The 21,582-nt window shown below is 39.6% G+C and overlaps 2 protein-coding genes across 4 annotated transcripts in view; one reads left to right on the top strand and one right to left on the bottom strand.

The window, feature by feature from the left end:
* Positions 1-21,582, bottom strand: part of shroom4 (shroom family member 4) — an 81,911-nt gene that overhangs the window by 50,118 nt on the left and 10,211 nt on the right. The gene's annotated exons all lie outside the window — the stretch shown is intronic.
* LOC115589752 (uncharacterized) lies at positions 5,109-13,236 on the top strand. Of its 2 annotated transcripts, XM_030430864.1 has the most exons (9): positions 5,109-5,459; positions 6,603-6,708; positions 6,942-7,025; positions 8,166-8,279; positions 9,338-9,962; positions 10,059-10,133; positions 11,098-11,157; positions 11,389-11,451; positions 12,177-13,236. In XM_030430864.1, exons 1-9 carry the CDS (start codon positions 5,434-5,436, stop codon positions 12,398-12,400), a joined length of 1,377 nt encoding a protein of 458 aa, XP_030286724.1. In that variant the 5' UTR covers positions 5,109-5,433; the 3' UTR covers positions 12,401-13,236. The 2 variants fall into 2 exon arrangements, with proteins under 2 accessions (XP_030286724.1, XP_030286723.1); XM_030430863.1 differs by lacking the exon at positions 5,109-5,459 and having other exon boundaries at positions 5,897-6,708.

Genomic DNA, 21,582 nt, shown 5'->3' with positions numbered 1-21,582 from the left:
TCCCCACGCTGGTCACAGGTTGTCAACACTAAGCTATCACCTGACACACACACACACACACACACAGGAACACACACACACACACACACACACACACACACACACCAAGCTACATCGAACAACAGCGTCTTTATCAAACACTGAAGCGATCAGTTCCACTCTGAAGATCATTAACAGCGGGGTACAAAATGATCCTGCAGCAAAGTGTGTGTGTGTGTGTGTGTGTGTGTGTGTGTCTGTGCCATGGTGTGTATTTACGCAGTCCTGACACAGATGATTAACACTGCAAACATCTGCATTAGAATATTAAACAGCAGGAGTTACCCGAGTTTCCTTACAGTACACATCTGTGTGTGTGGGTTTGTGTGTGTGTGTGTGTGTGTGTGTGTGTGTGTGTTTGTATTTCTATTCTGGTGGGGTCCATGACCTGACAAATGACTCACACCGTGGGGTCCAGTTTTTGCCGTGGGGACCGAGCGCTGGTCCCCACGGGCACGAGCATTGCAATCAATAGAAAACAGCCTGCTGATATGCCTGGTGCAGTTTTCTTTAAAAAAAAAAAGTGGACCCCATGCAGTCGATTTTCACAACTTTGTGTGTGCCCTAGTGGTCATAGGGGGTACTGCGGTGTGTGAGATTCCACCGTGGGGTCATATTCCTGACTCCACCGTGGGGTCTGACAAAGTGTGTAACTGTGTACATCATGTAAACTTAATATCTTATGAATATTATTACAGTTTGTTCATTTTAATATGACCAGAATTATATATTAACAAATTAAATTTCCTAAAATCAAAACGTGAGTCCATTTAATTGTTAAACATTCTTTTAAAGTGGTTTTATTCTTTGGAAGAAACTGATGACATATTTGTTGGCCTGAAGTACACAAAAAATATTATTAAAATATGATTTGTAAATAAGTAAAAGGTCTGTTTCTGTATTGGTAAAACTGGCCTAAAGTAACAATTAACAAGAGTGAAAACACTGAGGAGGAAAGAGAAGAAATGTGAGGAACGCATCAGCAGTAAAGAGATTTCAGCCACAACCACCATGAACCTATGGACTAGATTTGTTTTTTTCTGTTATAATTGAAACATTACCTTTGCTGGTGTCCAAGTATGTAGAATGTGTAAATTTGTGTTTAATTGCTGCTCTGCTATCAATGGTAATGTTTGAAGTCTGTTATAACATACAAGATATGTATAAAACATCATATACCAACATTGACTGATATGAAAAAAGAACTACTGATAAAATGTGCTGCTATATCACCCAGCTCTAATACATAGTAAACAGAGTCCAAAGGAGATCAAAGTGGTTCAAGTTGAGACATCTGAGGGAAGAGATAATGGCCAGATATAGACCAGCAATGGTACACTGAACCCAGCAAGAGACACAAATGCTTTTCAGTATTTGGATGACAATTTTTTTAATCTTGAATGCAATGATCACATCCAAAGCCCAACAAACCTTTAAGGGAGAGACTTCAATCACAGATATGGGTTAATGCTATGAAAGAGGAAATGGGTCCACTCAGGGAGAATGTGTCATGGTCTGGCTCTGCGTCCCTCGGTTGCCCTTCTCCATCAGTTCACTAGATATCCTGAGACATTGTCCCTGTTTGTTTAGTTTGGACTTAGTGGGATAAGTTTTATTTGAGTTGTATCTTTGGAAGTAGTCAATCTTTGTTTTCACTTTGGTCTAAGCTCACGCAGCCTATACATTATTAGTCTCAGTGTTGAGAATTGCGTTGTCTGTTTGTTTCTGTGTCCCTCCTCTGTGTTTCCCTCCAGACCTGTCCTGCATCCGCTTTTTTCAACCCAGCCCTGTGTTTTCCCCAGCCAGTCAGTTCCTTTCCTGTTCCACTGCTTCATCACCATATTCCCCTCACCAGAGTTTCCCACCCATCTCTCAACCTGCACCTCATCCCCTTGTTAGTTCAGTTTGTACTTAAGTCCTGTTTTTAAATTCAGTCTTGTTGGATCATCTGTTCTGCATTATTCTGCTTGCCTGCACTCCTGAGTCCTGTTCCTGAGTTGAACGAATAAAGATTCATTCTTCAGTTCTTGTTGCCTGCCATCTGCTTTAGGGTCCACCTGCTGCACTCCACCATTATAGAATGAGACATTCACTATAAACCCAAGTTTAAACTGAGGTTAAAAACTGACTGGAGGGTGAAAATTCACAACTGAAGCTTATAGCAAGTATATACAGTCATAAAAAAACTATTATACACTTCTATGCACTCTATATACTGTATTACCTGTACCTGCTGTAGTTATTTTAGGTTGTGCTAATTTTAACTACTTTAATATACTGCTAGTTAGTTTAATCTACAGTAATGTATCAAACTCTAAAAGATCATCATATGTTTGTAGCATCACTGTCCTGAGTCAGCAAGCTCAGAAACAGTCCTGTGCCTCTACAAACTGAGGCTAAAGTTAGCAGAGTGCTGATATTCATACAGACTGAGGCTACAGTTAGCAGAGTGCTGATATTCATACAGACTGAGGCTACAGTTAGCAGAGTGTTGATATTCATACAGACTGAGGCTACAGTTAGCAATGTGCTGATATAAACTAGTTAGTAGTGTGCTGATATTCATACAAGCTGAGGCTACAGTTAGCAGAGTGCTCATATTCATACAGACTGAGGCTACAGTTAGCAGAGTGTTGATATTCATACAGACTGAGGCTACAGTTAGCAATGTGCTGATATAAACTAGTTAGTAGTGTGCTGATATTCATACAAGCTGAGGCTACAGTTAGCAGAGTGCTCATATTCATACAGACTGAGGCTACAGTTAGCAGAGTGTTGATATTCATACAGACTGAGGCTACAGTTAGCAGAGTGTTGATATTCATACAGACTGAGGCTACAGTTAGCAGAGTGTTGATATTCATACAGACTGAGGCTACAGTTAGCAATGTGCTGATATGAACTAGTAAGTAGTGTGCTGATATTCATACAAGCTGAGGCTACAGTTAGCAGAGTGCTCATATTCATACAGACTGAGGCTACAGTTAGCAGAGTGCTCATATTCATACAGACTGAGGCTACAGTTAGCAGAGTGTTGATATTCATACAGACTGAGGCTACAGTTAGCAGAGTGTTGATATTCATACAAGCTGAGGCTACAGTTAGCAGAGTGCTCATATTCATACAGACTGAGGCTACAGTTAGCAGAGTGCTCATATTCATACAGACTGAGGCTACAGTTAGCAATGTGCTGATATAAACTAGTTAGTAGTGTGCTGATATTCATACAAGCTGAGGCTACAGTTAGCAATGTGCTGATATAAACTAGTTAGTAGTGTGCTGATATTCATACAAGCTGAGGCTACAGTTAGCAATGTGCTGATATAAACTAGTTAGTAGTGTGCTGATATTCATACAAGCTGAGGCTACAGTTAGCAGAGTGCTCATATTCATACAGACTGAGGCTACAGTTAGCAGAGTGCTCATATTCATACAGACTGAGGCTACAGTTAGCAGAGTGTTGATATTCATACAGACTGAGGCTACAGTTAGCAATGTGCTGATATAAACTAGTTAGTAGTGTGCTGATATTCATACAAGCTGAGGCTACAGTTAGCAGAGTGCTCATATTCATACAGACTGAGGCTACAGTTAGCAGAGTGCTCATATTCATACAGACTGAGGCTACAGTTAGCAATGTGCTGATATTCATACAGACTGAGGCTACAGTTAGCAATGTGCTGATATTCATACAGACTGAGGCTACAGTTAGCAATGTGCTGATATTCATACAGACTGAGGCTACAGTTAGCAATGTGCTGATATAAACTAGTTAGTAGTGTGCTGATATTCATACAAGCTGAGGCTACAGTTAGCAGAGTGCTCATATTCATACAGACTGAGGCTACAGTTAGCAATGTGCTGATATTCATACAGACTGAGGCTACAGTTAGCAATGTGCTGATATAAACTAGTTAGTAGTGTGCTGATATTCATACAAGCTGAGGCTACAGTTAGCAGAGTGCTCATATTCATACAGACTGAGGCTACAGTTAGCAGAGTGCTCATATTCATACAGACTGAGGCTACAGTTAGCAGTTTGCTGATATTCATACAGACTGAGGCTACAGTTAGCAGAGTGTTGATATTCATAGAAAAGGAGTCTACAGTCAGTGTAGAAGTACATCTGGGTTGTGTTTTGGTCTAACAAAGAGCGATACACTAATTTTCTGGGAGTCGAAGACACTGTACGCAGTTGCATTGTATTTTGCAAGCAGAATTGGCGGAAACCACACAGATTGTATGTAGTGTCAGCCTGTACAACTCTTTGAGGATAAGCAAAGTGGAATCAGTGGCTGTATGTAATTGTTTCATAGAAAATTGCTATTTCTTATGCTAATGCTGTTTCTAATCGAACTTTATGCAGGGTTTTTTTGTTAATACCATCATCTTCTGCATTATTGTCTCGAATATCTGGATGTCCGAGAATTTCCCGCAGCTAAATATTGATAAGATTGAGGTAATCATTATTGGCCCTAGCATAGCTAATCCTCATACCTCAAAACATCTGTCCCAAATTATAGCCTTAAACTGCAAACATCTTGGGGTCACCTTTGATAACCACCTAAACTTGAAAAAGCATGTTAACACAGTTGTCCAGTTGTGTTGTTGTTCAAAGATCAGTTCAATTGTACCCAGTAGAAATCGGGAGACATGTTTTTATTTACTCTTGTTTGGACTATTGTAACTCTCTCTGCCCGTCTGAGCCCACAGAGTCTATAAACATTACAGGTTATCCAAAATGCAGCAGTCAGACTCATAACTGAAACCAAAAAAGAGGGAACATTACCCCATTATTTTATCTTCTCTTTGTCTTGTGAAGCACTGTAACTTTGTTGTGAAAGGTGCTCTATAAATAAAGCATATTATTATTTTTTATTATCAATGTAACTAATACTCCAGCTGTCTTTTGAATTATTGGTTCAAGTATACATGTTCTGTTCTCATGTACTAGTTATATGAATTATTACTAGTAATTTACTAGTAGTAAGAACTACATATATATTCTAATAAAATAAAATAAAATAAATGTAATATATATTTATAAAAGTTTTAAAATATTTTTCTGTTGGATGCACTATTATTTTGGTGAAACATGAGTTCAGCAATGCAATGATAAAATCTCTGCACTGAATCAAAGGTGAAGGAGGAAACACATTTCCTGAAATTTGTGGACCCCACCACCTCTGCTCTGCCAGAGAAGGTTTGGAGAGAATATCTTTGCTTGAGCCACCTGGCTGCTGCCACCTCCACCTGCCCATCCCCCACCACATTCCACTCATGCAGCTTCAAAGCTGACCGTCAGTTGAACCCAATTAAGAGTGGGCGGAGCTTCTCACAGCAGCAGCACTTGACCAAGGCAAAACCAGCAGCACAGACAGACGGAGGCGACGGATGGAAGAAGGAGAAATTAAAGAAAAGTAAGTACTTAAAACTGTTTTAGTAATTATTAATGAAACTAATCATTGTTGCTAACATGTTTGCAGCCAAACGCTCACTCAATTTTATATTAAGATGGTTTGCTAATGCTAACATGACCTAGCTTTTTACAGGCATGGACTTGTCTTTTTGCCATTTTAGTTAATTTTACTTGGTTGAACTCAGATACTTTGTTAAGGTTACTGTACTATTGAGGGTGTGAGAGGAAAGAGGAAAGTATAATGAGCATTTTTAACGTGCTACAGCCATCAGTAGCTAGCGTTAGCGTTAGCGTCCAGTGCTGTGAAAAAGGTGCTCGAACAATTACCTCGTTGAACTACAGGCGTAACGTTAAATGCTTTTCACACCTAAATAAGCAGCAGCTGAGTTGTGGTTAGAACATATGATATATATATATATATATTAGAAAATAATTAATTCTCTTCCTGTTCGTCTAAGTGCTACACCTCAGTAATCCTGTCACTGTAAATGCGTGTGTGCATGCTGCAGATCGCTAACAGATTGCTCGTTTTTATAATGATGATTTTTCTAATTATTTACGATAAAAAAAAAAGCTTTGGTGTCCTATCTGGCTGTTATCTGGTGGCGGGTGTTTGTGTCGAGCAGCAGCGCAGCAATACAGAAGCGAAGGAGATTTTCCTCTCTGAGCTGAAAGTGTCTGCATGCAATAAACAGCTAAATATTCAGCGGTGGAAACCGACTTATTCAGTCTTCTACAGGCTGCTTCTTGTTAGTTTAAGTTTCAGTCGGGCTTTGGTTGCAGTTATTGTAAATCCTGGGATGATCTCTCTCTCATCCTGCCTCTCCAGGCAGTGCCTTCTGTCACATGTAAGACACATGTTAGAAACTCGGTTACCTTTTCACATGTAAGACACAGGTTAGAAACCTGGTTATCTGTTTACATGTAGACACATCAGAGTTCTGCAGGGGGAACCTAGCTGCTGCTGCTGCAAAATATATATAGCGGAAACACTGGATGTTCTGTTTACTAACACATAACCAGGTTAACTGTAGAGTAGCTGGTCACCCCTCAAATAATAGATATGTTTATTATATGTATAAAAGTGATGCATTTCTAGGTATATGTTACAGATAATAACTGTGTTGCTTTTAACCTCTTGCAGACAGAGAACACGATTCACCAGACTGAATGCACGTTTACAGTGCCTGAGAGAGCATCACGATAAATGCTTATCCAGGCACATGGAGCGAGAAAAACAACAAACACAGGTAATGATGATGGGGCTCTGATTTTGAAATGTGAGTCAATATCCATACATTCAAAAATCTGATTTTATACAAAGACCTTGGTCTGTCTTTTCAAAGTGACCTCTTACACATTATGTTTTAGTTTTCGATAAAGAAAAGATGCTACTAAGAGTGTACTGCTGTGGCCCTTCAGGTCTTTGTGAACCTCATATTCTGGAGAAATGCTAATAAATGTGTCTGCCTGTGGTGTTTAGCCCTCAGGAGGACCAAACCAAGAGGGGAAGAGCTCATCACTACCAGAACTTCCATCTGAGCCATTTGCAGATTCCAAGAGTTTGGTAAGTGGCAAACAAGCACTTTTAGGTTGTTCCATTTGACAGCCCCCTAATAGTTTACTTCACCCTGTTGAATTACTTGTTGTGAGCAAGCTGCAGGCTGGCACCAGACCTAAAACTACATGTGGAAAACACTGTCTACCAGTCTGCAGTCCCTCACATTTTACTTTGCTATTGGTACCTATAGGAAAGTCTACTGCATGTGGAACTACATGCTTGTACTGTATCTATTCCTCATATTTTATTACCTGCAGCTCCTTAGCTTTTTCATAATGTGCAGGTTCGTGTCAGAGTGAGTTAAGTTGTCATTGTTCCAAAACACGCTGCGTTGTTAGCATGTACATTTACTCCACAAGTGTTCATTTGCACAGGTTGATCTTAAAGGGCTAGTTCTGTTTTTTTTTTTAGGTGTGGTTGTATAAGGTACATGTCCCGAGTATGGAGAAGCAGGCAGTTGTACCTGTATGCTGAGCAATGTACTGCTGTGGACGGGGCCAACAACAAAACATGTTTTAGCCACCTAGATAAAGGCCCACTTAGAAAAAAATATATATATATCAGTCTAAGTGTACGCTATATTAATAACACTTTCACCACTTTACTTTTGCCGTTACACAGCCCTTTTAATCTATTGGCACTACATTTCTCAACTGCTGAACGTATGTATTAGTAAGAGCAGCTGATCTGCGGCGAATACAGTGCCTGACATAGGTGTGTGTAGTAATACGTAAATTCAGCAGTTGAGAAATTATAAATGTTCTTAATAAAGCACACACTTAAACTGATATACTTTTTTAGGAGGCCTTTTAGGCATTTAGGTGTTTAAAATACATTTTGCTGTCAGCCCTGTCCATCGCTCAGCATATGTGTCGGTACAGCTGTCTGCTTCATCACACTGGAGACATGCGGACTGATATCTACTACAACTACGGATAAGTACCTCTTACAACCGCACTTAAAAAACCCAACTATCCCTTTAAAACATAAGCAAATACGGATTGATTTGTCATTGTAGGGAATAGGTAATCTTTCCACAAATCCTGTGGAAGTTACAAATCATGTTTCACATTCTTTTTCAATCTGCCGTAACTGCAGTAACTACTTCTTGTCAGTGCTTTACACTGTTTGCTTTTTTCCCCATAGGATATAAGCCAAGATTCTGAGAGCAACACGGAGATATTGACTCCTGAAAGTTCACACTCCGGTGTTGCTGAAGACCCAGATGTTCCACCCCTGAGAAGAACAGACAGCATACTGGTAAGTTTGCATGATGAAAACTAGTTTAACTTTTACAAGAGAAAATTAGAATAAAGGATCATTCTGGTGATTTTCTATGTTTTTCTTCTTCTCAACAAATCTTCATGTTGGATCCACACCAAAAGTTAACTGATCTACTAACAAGTCTTGTTTGTGTATCCAAAGGCTGATATATCTTATTCCTCTGTGGCATAGACCAAAATCTATTGAAACATATTGAGATTTGTTGACAAAAAGAAAAACATAGAAAATTGCCAGCTAAGTCCTTTAACATTAATTCCAAGTAGTAGTTCCTTTAGGTAAATAAAATAGTCAGCAGGTAACGTACCCATGTAGGCGTGGTGCTGCGATTTTGTCAGGTTTGTCCCAACAGTGTTTCCCACAGGATTGAGTGAGACTGTTGTGGGACCCCGGACCCTCAAGGGAGGTCCAGGGGCCTGCTCCAGAGTAAAATGTTTCTATATGTTTAAGTTAAATGCATCAATTTGATGCACTTCCAGAGCAAAATTAAGAGGCTAAATCTATGAAGAACTTTGTGCTATAGAAAACAATTTAATCATAAACACACTGGTTGTATTTGAATGGTGACGACATGACAACTACTATAGCTATTTTCTGACAAATGTTTGTGTTCAGTAAGTTTATGTCTGCTGAAAACAGGATGAGCTGCAATGATTCATCGAGTAGTCAACTGACAGACAACCAATCAAACTCTTTTGACAACCAAATGTTTTAAGGAGAAATGCCAAAATGTATTTGTTGCAGCTTCTCAGATATGATGATTTTAAGCTTTTTTTGTCATACATGATATTAGGCTGAATATATTTGGGATTTTGGACTGTTGATCATACACAATATGACAAAAACATTCCAGGCAATGTCAACTTTGAAGAGAAAGTGACATAATTGACTAAACGACACTTAATAACCATCATCAGTATTCATTAATGTTAATGACAGTGTCATGCCAGTCTTATGAGTCCCAGTTTAAATTAAGTGTTACCATTAATGTTTCTTGCAGATAATGTAGTTATATGTCTTGTACATTTCATTTCCAGATAACCAAAGAATACCTGGAATCGATCGCCAAGGTGTCTAGTGGATCAGAATCCTCTATAAATGTCATTGATTCAACATGTGGAAGCAGTTCAGAGGGCTCTTACGATCTCACAAGCAATGCTCCAATGGTGAAACTGAAGAAACAGAAGACATTACAGAGGACTTCTAAAAGAAAGACATTGTCCTGTATTTCTTCAGATGAAGACAACTGGGGAGCAGAAAGTGGAAACATTGATACCACGAAGATGGGAAAGGTGAAAAAAAAGAAGACATCACACAGGACTTCTCGACGAAAGACATGGCCCGGTACTTCTTCAGGTGAAGAAAGTGAAAACACTAATAACACAAACATGGGAAAGGTGAAGAAACAGAAGACATCACAGAGGACTTCCCGGAGAAAGACATGGCCCGGTACTTCACTACAGGGTCATAGTCTCAAGAAGATTGCAGATATTGTTCAGTGTGTAGAGGAGATGACAGAGTCTGACAACAAGGAATTTCTGAAGAATCTGGAGAGGAGCGGTCGTTGTGAGAAAAAGTGGGATGTGTGTGTGTTATCACGTGCCCTAAAAACTCTCAAAGAGCCGACACGGAGCCTGGACCAAATCCAAATTGATCCCGATGGTAAAGAACATACACACACACACAAAATATTTTCTTTCTTTCAGAGTAAATGTCTTTTTTCATGTCATATTTGTTTTTGTTATCCCTGCTTTTCAGAGGAAGTGCTGGAAGCTGTGGACAGTGATCTCTCACAGACCGAGGCAGACTCATCGTTCTGCTCTTCATTACCAGGTGGGTTACTGTTTTAGTTACGTGTGGTCACCATTACACATGTCTGACTGTAGTGGACTGGACTCCATACATAGCAACTACCATATGTGTGGTGCAGCAGTTCAGTTCTGGTGCTGAGTGCTGAAATCTTCACATGTCCACCCACATTTGATTGACAGCCCAATTTGCATACTGTGAGGTGATTAGGTTTTGGTTAGTTTAAGTACAGTGGTTGATTTGTAATAGGTGACAATAGAGTGCTTGGAATACTTGCAGAACATAATAATACACCATGTTCTGTATTGCTTCCACCATTTTTCACATTTCCCCATGTTAGCTTGCCTGATATTCTATAGGGACAACCTACGTCTTTTTGATTTTATTATCCATGTATTGTTCTGATAGAACCATCAAGATACAAAAGAGTACAGTGGACCTCTGTTGCGCCTGGCAGTGTTGAGCCTGCTGCCACAGGTATCAGCCTGTCCATTACATGTTTCACACAGAACAGCTAAACAGGCACAATTAAAACAGCTCTGATTGGCAGCTTTCATATCTCATATGATGCTTTTGTTTAAGTATCACTTTTATTATCCGAGAAAGACACTGTGTGTACATGACCCAACAAGATAAAATATTTACTAATGGTTTTTATTCATTTTAGGACATTTAAGGATTATTGATGTACAGCACTTCCCTCCCAATTAAGTGATAGTGTAGTGTTTAAGATTTCTCCTTTCCCCCTGAGAGACTGGGGTCTGCTTCCTGGTCTGACCTCCTTCAGACCAGATGTGTTTGTCATTTTGGATAAAAGCAACTGCCAAATTAATGAAATTGTATAAAAAAAATATGATACACTGCACTGTTAAAATTATTAGATTTTGTTTTTCGGTCTTGCTATAGATGGCTTTCACTCAAACAGGTGTGTTGCCAGTTAGCTGTCAGTTTATTGCATTAATATGCTTATCATTCATTATGTTAACAGGATCCTCTAGATCTAAGGAAAGACAGCGACCTGAGTCTGACAGTGGTAACCCTCAAACAGGTAATTCTAAATGCAGTGGAATATGTAGACATTAGTTTAACTTATTTTTGTTAGAAATGTTTGCAGTACTTTAAACATTGTTTGCTTTAATGTTATAAACATGTAGTTAGTGTAATGATACTACCCCACCAGTCTTTATACTGAAGCAAATAAATATACAAATAACGGTTACAAAGCAGCTAATAAGTGAATTTATTTTATAGATATTTTCATAATTCATTATTTTAACAGGACCCTCAACATGGAAGAGAAAACAGGAAACTGTTGAGTCTGACAGTGGAGACCTTAAAACAGGTAATTCACATTAAGAGCACATCTTAATATTGGTTAGTTACCTGTTTTTGCAAAAAGGGTAGAATTAAAAGAATCATGTGGTACCAATGTAATGTTTTACCTTGTCATGTTTATGGCTCTATTGGTCTTTAATTCTTGATTACAACTAAATTTAATCTGTTACTCATCTGTGTAATGCCTTATGCTTTCTAGCCTGATTGAAATTATCTCGGTGACTGACTTCATCTAGACACTGAGTGTAGAGAGTCTCAATAAGAGGTGTTATTTCTCACTGAGACGCTCTAAAATCTGCACCTACAGGTAACAGCAGGTTTTTAGAGTCTTAGTAGGAGATAACATCTTTGTACTCATAGCAGGAGATAACCTGGTTACTAAAGTGCTGTCTAAAGATAGTCAGTGGTTGTACTTGTGCTATGTATTTTCTGTTGTCAGTCACTAAGTGTAGACAGCTCGACACTAGCTTTTAATCCTTGAGATCCCCAGTTTATTCCAACAATGTGAAATATATATATATATATATATCAGGTCAGTTAATACAACAGATGCTGTCAAAAAAAAAGGGTAACCATACCGTTTTTTGACTTGGTGTCAGGATATCACCTTTCAGGACATTGCATGATGAAATTACACATCTGGTCAAATGAATTAGGCAGATTGGTCACTGAATAATCATTTACATCGCTATACACCCCTGATTGTCTTTCTCTTTTTTCTGTCTCTCTTAGAAAACGCAAAGAGGAGGAGTTGGTCATTTGTGGAGGTACACGCTGTTGAAAAGACACTAATGAACTTCATAAACTCTGGTAAAGTACCTGGAAAGTCAGAGTGTATTGCCTGTATTATGGCATCACCGGAAGCACTTAAACAAAGAAGCTGGACGGCGGTAAAGTTCTACGTTAAAAATCGTATCACTGCCATTCAGCGTAAAAGTGCAGGAACAATTGACTGAATGTGTGTTGACAGATGATGCCCGTTGCACTAGTTGTTCTTAAAATGGTTTGATTTCATTTGATAAATATGTAGTTAGCTTGACTGTTATTCTGTTGAGAAGATGCTGGTGGCCTTCATAGAATCTGGTTAAGTACCAGGAAAGTCAGACTGTGTTATCATTGTTTTAAGGGTACTCACACTGAGCTGTGACTTGAGTCGAGTTGGTATGCTGTGAGTGATTTTACATTACACCACATGGTTCAGTAAAGTAAGTTGTTTACCTTTTGGAGGCGGGCTGGCCGTCTGCAGCTCAGACATTTCTGTGTCCGTTTCTGTTTGTAAAATTCGTATTATAGGAAGTCAGACTGTGTTGTCTGTATTAAGGATTCACCAGAAACACTTAAAACAAAGAAGCTAGTTAGAGCTAAAGTTCTATGTTAAAAATTGTATTACTGCCATTCAGCGGGAAAGTGGAAGATACATGTTGATACATGTGATGCTCTTTGCACTTGTGACTGGGGATTAATGTTTAACTGCAACTAACGATTATTTTCATTATCGATTAATCTGTTGTTTATGTTCTCGATTAATTGATTAGTTGTAAAGTCTAGAAAATGTCCTCAAATGTCTTGTTTGGGCCACAACCCAAAGAAACAGGACTGAAGAAACCAGAAAATGTCACTTTCTGGTTTCCCATGTAAGAAGCTGGACTTGTTTTTCCTTTAAAAAAAAATACTCAAACTGATAAATTGTCAAGATAGTTGCAGATTAATTTGATAGTTGACAAATAATTGATCGTTTCAGCTATAAAAAAAAATGCACAGGCCATTCTAAATAAAGGTTGTGTAAAAATAAGAGCCTTGTCTCTCCCTTTTGTACAGTAGGTCAAGGTTTTTTCCCCACCAGATGCATTTAGGAAGCAAACATTGTATCTTATCATCATATTCAGTAGAAAGTCAGTGTTTTGTATCTTTTGTAAGGCAGGTCTGCAGTTTTTCATACCAATTGGAGATAATTTGACAAACCAGTATTCTATTATTAAATAATTTTATTTGCAACAGCTGTTCAATCATAGCAAGTAAAAGAGCAGTATATATATATATATAAGTGAAATCATCTTTTGGCCATTGAAATAATCTTAAATGTGGATGGTAGTGTGTTGTGTAAATGAATCTTATGCTGTTAAATGTGTGCTACATTGATAACATCTTTAATGTTGAACCAGTATGACCAGGTGGAGCAATAAGCCTAATTTCTAAAGAAGACAGGCACATAATCCATCATGTTTATCAACTGTTTCATCATGTGTTTGCCCAACAATTATATTTTAGAATCAGAATGTAGGTCTGGTCTATATTTGAAAAAAAATCTGGCATCTGACAGTCTGAATCATTAGATCCAATGTTTATTTAATGTAATATTAAGGTTTCAGTCCAACATTAGCTAGATCAAATGCCTGTCATCAATTGTGCTGCACCTAACAGTGGAGTTGATTGTTTGCCAATACACACACCATGACCGGTCCCCAGCAGGGCCAAAAGTCAGGTTTAAAATTTTTGAGGGAGTTTTTGATGTTTCAAGTGATATTCATGTTTACAAAAAAATATAATGATTTTAGCAGTTAAAATCATGTCTCTAGACCCTTCAGAAAGGGTGGATCCCACCAGGCTGCTCCCAGTCATTCTCACTCCCAGGGTCTCACGGTGTAGCAAAAACGGGTATGTGTGTGTGTGCGTGTGTGTGTGTGTGTGGACCATTGCAAGGCGGCGCCTAAACATGTGAATTTAAGACCTCACATTACTGAAAGGACGAGACAGAGTAAATTAGTAGCTCTCTGTATAACACAGCTGTAAGAACGTCTGGGAGCAGAAAGAGTGTGTGTGTATGCACTGTGACACGCGCACGCACACACACGCACACACACACACACACACACACACACACACACACACACACGCACACAATAAGATGCTCCGAACCTCTGGCAGTGAGTACAGTTTGGAAAAAGTTGCTTCATTTCACTGAATATGAAGATACACAAGTCAAATCTGCATCAACACACACGTTTGTACAACACACACACACACACACACACACACACACACACAGACACGGCTGGCGAGAATAAAGTGTCGGAAACTGTTTCGCATGTGTTTATGTGAAGACATCAGGAGGATATAAGAGGATCTTCGCAGCGTCGGAAACGTTGGAATCAGTGTGTCACATGTTACACACACACACACACACACACACACACACACAGACACACACAGGGATCCCCTTCTGTCTCTACTGTTTGTAAGCTGATCTCACGTGTTTATCACATCATTAAGAAGTACTTATTGGGTCGGTGTGAAAGTTTACAGTGCCGCTGCGCTTCACTTCGGTCTGTTTGTTAATGTGGAGTTCAGCTGACACCACAAATAAACAGCCTGCTAGAGTAAACAACAACAGACACGACAGTATCTTGTCTGATCTGAGGTGGACGAGTTTGAATGTTGTTTATAAAATCATTCGGTAGTAAAATGTTCCATCATGCCTTGTTTAAAATCGGACTAAATACTTTTTAAAGAGGTTTTAAAAGAAAAGAAATGATCTGTTTTGGAGGATTTTTGTAGAAAATGACTCATTCAAATGACTTTATACAGGATGCAATAATTGCAGGTACCAGTGCAGGAGAGGAGTGGAGACGAAATGAAATGAAAGGAAAGGAAAGGAAAGGAAAGGAAAGGAAAGAAAGGAGAGGAAAGAAAAGGAAAGGAAAAGGGATGAGATGATCAGGAAGGAAATAACAGTAGAGGAAAGAGGAGGAAAGAGAATGACAAGAAGAGGGGAAAGAGGAAGAGAAGTCATGAGGAAAGGAAAGGAAGGAAAGGAAAGGAAAATGGATGAGATGATAAGGAAGGAAAGAAAAGAAGAGGAAAGAGAAGGACATGGAGGAGGAAAGAGGAGAAGGTGATTGAAAGAAGGAAAAAATGAGCGCAGAGGAAGAGGGTGGAAAGGAAAGGAAAGGAAAGGTTAGGGCGTGGGGACGAGATGAGAGGAAAGGAAAGGAAAAGAAAGGAAAGGAGAAGGAAAGTGGAAGTAAAGACCTGAATTTTTAAACAATCAGGATAAGGGGTTAGAGAAGGAGAGAACTAAGAGGAGATGAGAGGAGAGAAAAGCAAGGACAGGAAGGAGGGGAGAGAGAAGAGGAAATGAAAGGAAGAAAAAAGAGAGCATAAGGAGAAGAGAAAGAAATGAACCCATGATGTGATTTACACGAAAATGTCCCTTCAACTTGACATTTAATTTGGAGTTATGTTTGATCGATGTAAAAGCTTCCCTTTAGAGACCCTTTCTTCTATTAATCGAGAACATCCTCAATTTGAGACATGAAGCCACAGGAACATCCTGCGGTTCAGTCACATGGATCAACACCAACATGTGAGAGCAAACACTCACTTGTGGAACAGAAGTCGTCTCCCCCTCAGGTTAACAGAGCGGGTTTTGTGTTATGAGGAGAAGGAACGGCTCTCCGTGTTTTTTTACATTCCCCTGATCTGTTTGCTTCTCGCTGCTTTTTCTGACACACACACAGTTTGGACGGACTCCCCTTCGTTGGGGTGGACCCGGAAAAACACCCACTTTCATGCTTGAAGCCGTCCTCGCACTGCTTCCCATGGCCATCCATCATGTGTGAGGATATTTTAATGATTTTCGAAGGCGTAACTGCATTTTTGAGTGATTACCTGTGTCTGAAATTCTGACCAAAAGTATGATTCCAATCGACATGTATGATATTTGTGAAAACAGACGTTTTTTAATTACAAAATAGACTTTAAAAGGACCAAAATACGGACAAAATACAGCTAAAGTAAGAGGGCCACATCGAGTAAAGGCTAGCAGTTGCTGCCTCTTTATTTTCTTCATCTTCTGGCCTGTTTGATGGTGCAAGTCGTCTCAAGGAGCGCTGGATTTGGAAGCTTTCCCTCTTCCGCCATCACTTTGACAGAAAGATCCTGCTCACAGACAGGACCGCCTCTTTATGGGCTTACTCTGTCCTGATTGGACAAAGTGGGCCGGGATAATTTATTTTCTCTTTTACTGCCTGAGCAGAGGGGAGGAGACTCATGGGTAGCTAACGACTTAATCGCACTGATTACTGTCGGAACACTCAATTGTTATCTGTAAATGAAAAATGTCCATTTTGGTTTACTGAAATTTTGGTTATACCACATAAATATGGCAATCATGACCAAGAACGAGAAAAAAACAGCTATTCTGGCAGCATTTATCAGAGGCTGCGATGCCATTTTTGACTCTAGTTAGGTTATATCATGTGATTTCATGTTTAAACCACTTATTTGCATGTATTAACTTGTAAATGAATGTATTTTAATGACATAAAAACTAAATAACAGCTAGAACCTCAGCAAAACAAAGAAACCCTCAGTTCCTACTAGCCATTGACAGTAAATAATAGCCAAACCAAAGCTAAATTTCTTAAGGAAAATTAGTTTGGAAAGCCAAGAAATATAAGACAACACATTTTGTACATACACAGCATTTTGTTAAGCCAAAAATATATAAAAATGAAAGCAATACAAACTTTTCTATTTGAAAACACAGCTGCAACGTGTCCGTCAAACTTTGTGACCCCTTGTTCTTGCAGTTTTGCCAAAGAAAGTTAAAACGATGATGATAAAACAGCAATGATATCAATCTGGACGGTTACATAATCACTTTCTCTGCCTTGCATATGAGTTGCTGGATCACCAAAACTGATTTCATGATACCGCAGGTTAAAATCATATCAAAAGTCATTGACGTTGAAGAACAAGAATTAAACAATATAGGGTAATGAACAAAAAGTTAATAATAATAGGTGCTGATTGAAGTCTTAAAATGGTTTATTTAGACTCAGATTTACATATATAATCAGGAACAATACTGTCCTTCTTTCCTGTATCACCATGTTGAGTCCACATGACATTTATTTATGAGAATTCAAGCATTCCAGCCGTCACATACAAACCTATATATCTAAACACTCAGCCGACTCTGTGGTTCCTCTTGTTTGTTTTCAATCCAGAATATTTCCAGGGATTATTTAAAAACGTGCTGCCGCCACTTTCTGGTGGGTCTCCCCACCCGTATATTTTTATTAGCCGTGCTCCCAGGACGAGCCTAAATATTTCAAATTCAAATTAAAAAGCTCTCCCCCCCCCATTCATTCGCTTGTAGAGGTGCCAAGAAATGAGTCCATACTTGTTTTTGCTTGACTCGAACACAAACAGTCCTGCAACCAGGGCGCCGTGTAAATCCAGAAGGACACTAAAGTGACAACATATTAGACATAAACAGCTCGAAAAAGCAGCTAACGTGCACACAAAAGCTGTAACCTTGTGTTAAACTCATACTTTAAGAGGGTCGATTGAGGAAAAACAGGTAACGAAAGAAAGATTTAGTGCTGCTGGCTTCTTAAACATGCATACTTACAGTTTATGAGCCTATAAAAACACTTTTCACCACTAAAACTCTGATTTCTTTTCTCTTTTTGTCCAAAGGGGGTCTAGCATTTTTTTTTCCCCAGCAAGAAAACACAACTGAAACAAGAGAAGATCAGCAGAGGAGAAAGCATAACCGGTGTTCGCAGCCGAAAGACGAAAGGAGAGAAACTTAATTTCGAGAGAATTCAAAGAAAACAGCCGCCCACATCGTTTGATTGACGGGTGATCTTTGGGAAATCCAGTGCAGAGACACGACAGCTTTACAACAAAGATGTTCTTACCACCTTAATCTCCAGTAATGCCGTTAAAATCTGACTTAATCTGAGAAAACAAGCCCCTCATTACTGACTCGGAGCTGTCGGCAGCATCAAAGCTCTGCTACCCAGACTCCTCAGTGGCGGAGCACGGCAGCGCCGACGACTCTGGAAGGGAAACCTGTCGAAACCTTCACCCCCCAGATCAATACATCCTAAACACACGCACTCCAACTCCCATAATCCACCACAACAACCCCCCATCACACACACAACTGGGTCTTTTTAATCCTCCATAAGCCTGACACTCCAGCAGTGACACTTAACCTTACGCATACACTTAAGTGACAGTCGCACACACACAAAAGAAACAATACACACTTTCTGGTTCTCACACACACACACACACACACACACACACACACACACAGGGGTTTGTGTATATGTACACACCAAATGGGGGAAAAAGCACCATTTTGGGGATGGATCGCTCCTCTCAGGGTTGATACGGGGACAAGAATAATACACAAAAAGAAAAACAGATCAACTTCAAGAGGTTTCATGAGGACACTGTGAGCTAACAGAGACAGAAAACACACATAAACACAAATTAAAGCAGTCTTCTAGTCTGGTTGTGCAATCTGGGAGACATAATCCAGCAAAACATTACATGTACAAGAACAAAAACACAATGTTTTGAGAGTTTTTTCTCTTTTTTTACATGAACGCAGGTATATTTAGGTGCAAAGCCTGCAGTTAGTGTTATTTCTGGGTTTATGTAACACTTTATTTTCCACAGCAGCTTTGGCAGTTACTATAAAATCACTGTCCGCTGCTCACTGTAAATATAAGTTAAGCATCATTATCATTATTATTAAAGCAACAGCATTTATCAACTATCTTTCTCGAGGAAGTTCGGATCGATCTCTCTGAAGACATTTCTAATGCTAAATCCACAGCCTCACTAGAAGTCTATTGAATGATCGTTGATCCAGTAGCATCGATGTAAACTGAAGACATCGATACACATCGCCGCCATCGTTAACATGCGCCTTTATTTTGAAATTCCCATGGTTGCGTCTTAAGCGTAGAGTCCAGCGGTGACCTCTCCACATATACGTATGCAGAAAAAAGACTTTATTTCATCTTCTTTTATGGTGCGTGACGGTTGATAATGTGTCCACACACACACACACACACACACACACACACACACACACACACACACATTTCCACACACACACATACACACCCCTGGCTGAGTGTTTTCTGGTGGAGTATGGAAGCCATTAGATCCGGTGCCCGGCGCTGACAATAGCAGAGGTTGAAAGGTCGGCGGCCTGGTGGGACCGGCGACGGACTGGATTGATCCATCAATGTCATATGTGTGTGTGTGTGTGTGTGTGCGTGTGTGTATCGCCTTTATCTCTGCACACACTTAAATAGGGGGTGAAACATTAACTACTTAATGTGCACTAAATGACCTTGCCCTCTCGTTTAAAAATCCCCCACTTCTTCTTCTTCTTCTCTGACTCTGGTTGTGGTTTCATGACTGGTTTGTGTGTTTATGAGAGAGACAGAGAGAGAGAGAGAGAGAGAGAGAGAGAGAGAGAGAGAGAGAGAGAGAGACAGAGACAGAGAGAGACAGAGAGAGAGAGAGAGAGAGAGAGAGAGAGAGAGAGAGAGAGAGAGAGAGAGAGGACATTGTGTATATTTTTACTTTCTATCAGATCAAAGCTGCTCTGCTTTTTTTCTTTTTTTTTTGTTCTATCCGGGCTGCCTTTCAAGTATTTTCATGAGAGTCATAACGGATCATACTGGAAGACTTAAAACTGATAATAACGAGATCAAAACCACGTTGAGGTCCTCGCTTGTGGGTCAGAAAGTATCCAACATGCGGAGATGAAAAATGCTAAAATCAGCCTTTTTCAAATGGGGGTTTGGCGTGTTTTTGTTTGAACATCACCCCCCTAAGTTTTGTACCTGCTGCTCAATCCCACATACATATTCAGCCAATCAGCTGATTATTTACAAAACTTAAAAACAACTTAATTTAACAGCTGCTGACAGATTAGAGAAGCCACTGCACAGCGATATCAGATTTATGACTGTACAAGCACTCGTCTTTCACACCCGCCACTGAAAAACAAACAGAGATGACCTGAAGGATGTTTTTCTTTACAATGAATTATGAATCTTTGTTTAATTGTTCTTCACACCCTGAGAATTAATTATTGGTTACCTAATATAGATGATGCTTTTGGTTGCTTCACATGAGACGTTGCCACGGGTGCTGTTTTTCTTCTTCTCTCTCCCTGCTGTTTTTTTTAAACCGAGCTCCAATCAGGACTTGGCTGCTGTCAGAATCAAAATGTGATGACAGGTGAGGGTTTTAGTCGCTCGTGTTGCCAAACCATCGTCAGAGCGGAGTATACAAAACTCATCGACACTGGGTTTTATCTGGCCGGACTTTAAAAGGCATCCTGTAGAGTTTGGACCAGAATACGGAGCAGCACTTTTGTGATTAGGTCGTCAACTTACTGTGTATAACCGAGACTAGAGGAAGAGGCACAGCTCGCGATGTGTTCAAGGACAGGAAAGCATCAATGTGACAGCTGTGTCCAGATATCTGAAACCCTCGGCTCTTCCCTGGCTGCCCTTTTCCCCACCTCCTCTATCTTTTCATCTATTCTCCCTCCGTCCGTCTATTATCCGACGATCAGCCTACAGCTAAAGGAGCTAAAGACAGCCTCCTTTCAATTTTAATCAAATCGTCTCGCCACTTTTTTTTCCCCCTCCCACCATGTATCCAAGCATCAAACGTCCCGTCTTGGCCTTTTCTCTTCAGTAACCTTTGTGTCCTCTTTAATCCACCGTCTTCCTCCGTCCTCCTTACATTTCTATCCCTCTGTCTGTCCCACTTCATCCATCTTTCCAATGTTTCCCTCTCCCGACCATCCTGACTACTCCATCTCCAACTCCATATGGGATAACTGGATAAGGTTAGCCTCGACAAGGGCTCCAGACTATCTTTTAAACACTTTCTTTACATGATTATGAATAGGAATAAAGGTGCAGATATATTCGTCATCATCAAGGAATTGCGGCGACAATTGACAAACTCAAATAAATGAACTCAAATGCTGTGGAGTGACATTAACATGTGTTCAAAGCCATCTGTCAATACACCAAGTAGGCTTCTGAAAATGTTTTTTTCTTTAATCTTTAATGTTTAGACGCACTTGACAGATATTTGGAGGCATGCGCAACCAAAACAGTCAAACCCTTGGAGCCCGACTGGCACATCTGAATATTAAATCATATTTTCATACATTTTTGAAGCAATGATCATGTTTTGTCTCAAAATAGTTGCAGCCTGGAACCCTGAAAAAGCAACTTTTTGGCGCATTTTGAAGATTAAATGATATTTGTATATATTCTTAAATATCAGGCAC

This window comes from Sparus aurata, chromosome 10, assembly GCF_900880675.1.
Source record: "Sparus aurata chromosome 10, fSpaAur1.1, whole genome shotgun sequence".
NCBI lineage: Eukaryota > Metazoa > Chordata > Actinopteri > Spariformes > Sparidae > Sparus > Sparus aurata.
Note: the sequence above shows the minus strand (reverse complement) of the source record. Positions and strands in the feature narration are given on the sequence as shown.

What these genes read in the sequence shown, in the direction of transcription:
- LOC115589752 (XM_030430863.1), top strand. Translation starts at nt 6,562, where the DNA reads ATGTTACAGATAATAACTGTGTTGCTTTTAACCTCTTGCAGACAGAGA. An exon ending in GAGAAAAACAACAAACACAG is followed by an intron (nt 6,709 to 6,941) that starts GTAATGATGATG and finishes TGTGGTGTTTAG; the next exon opens with CCCTCAGGAGGACCAAACCA. An exon ending in GTTCTGCTCTTCATTACCAG is followed by an intron (nt 10,134 to 11,097) that starts GTGGGTTACTGT and finishes TTATGTTAACAG; the next exon opens with GATCCTCTAGATCTAAGGAA.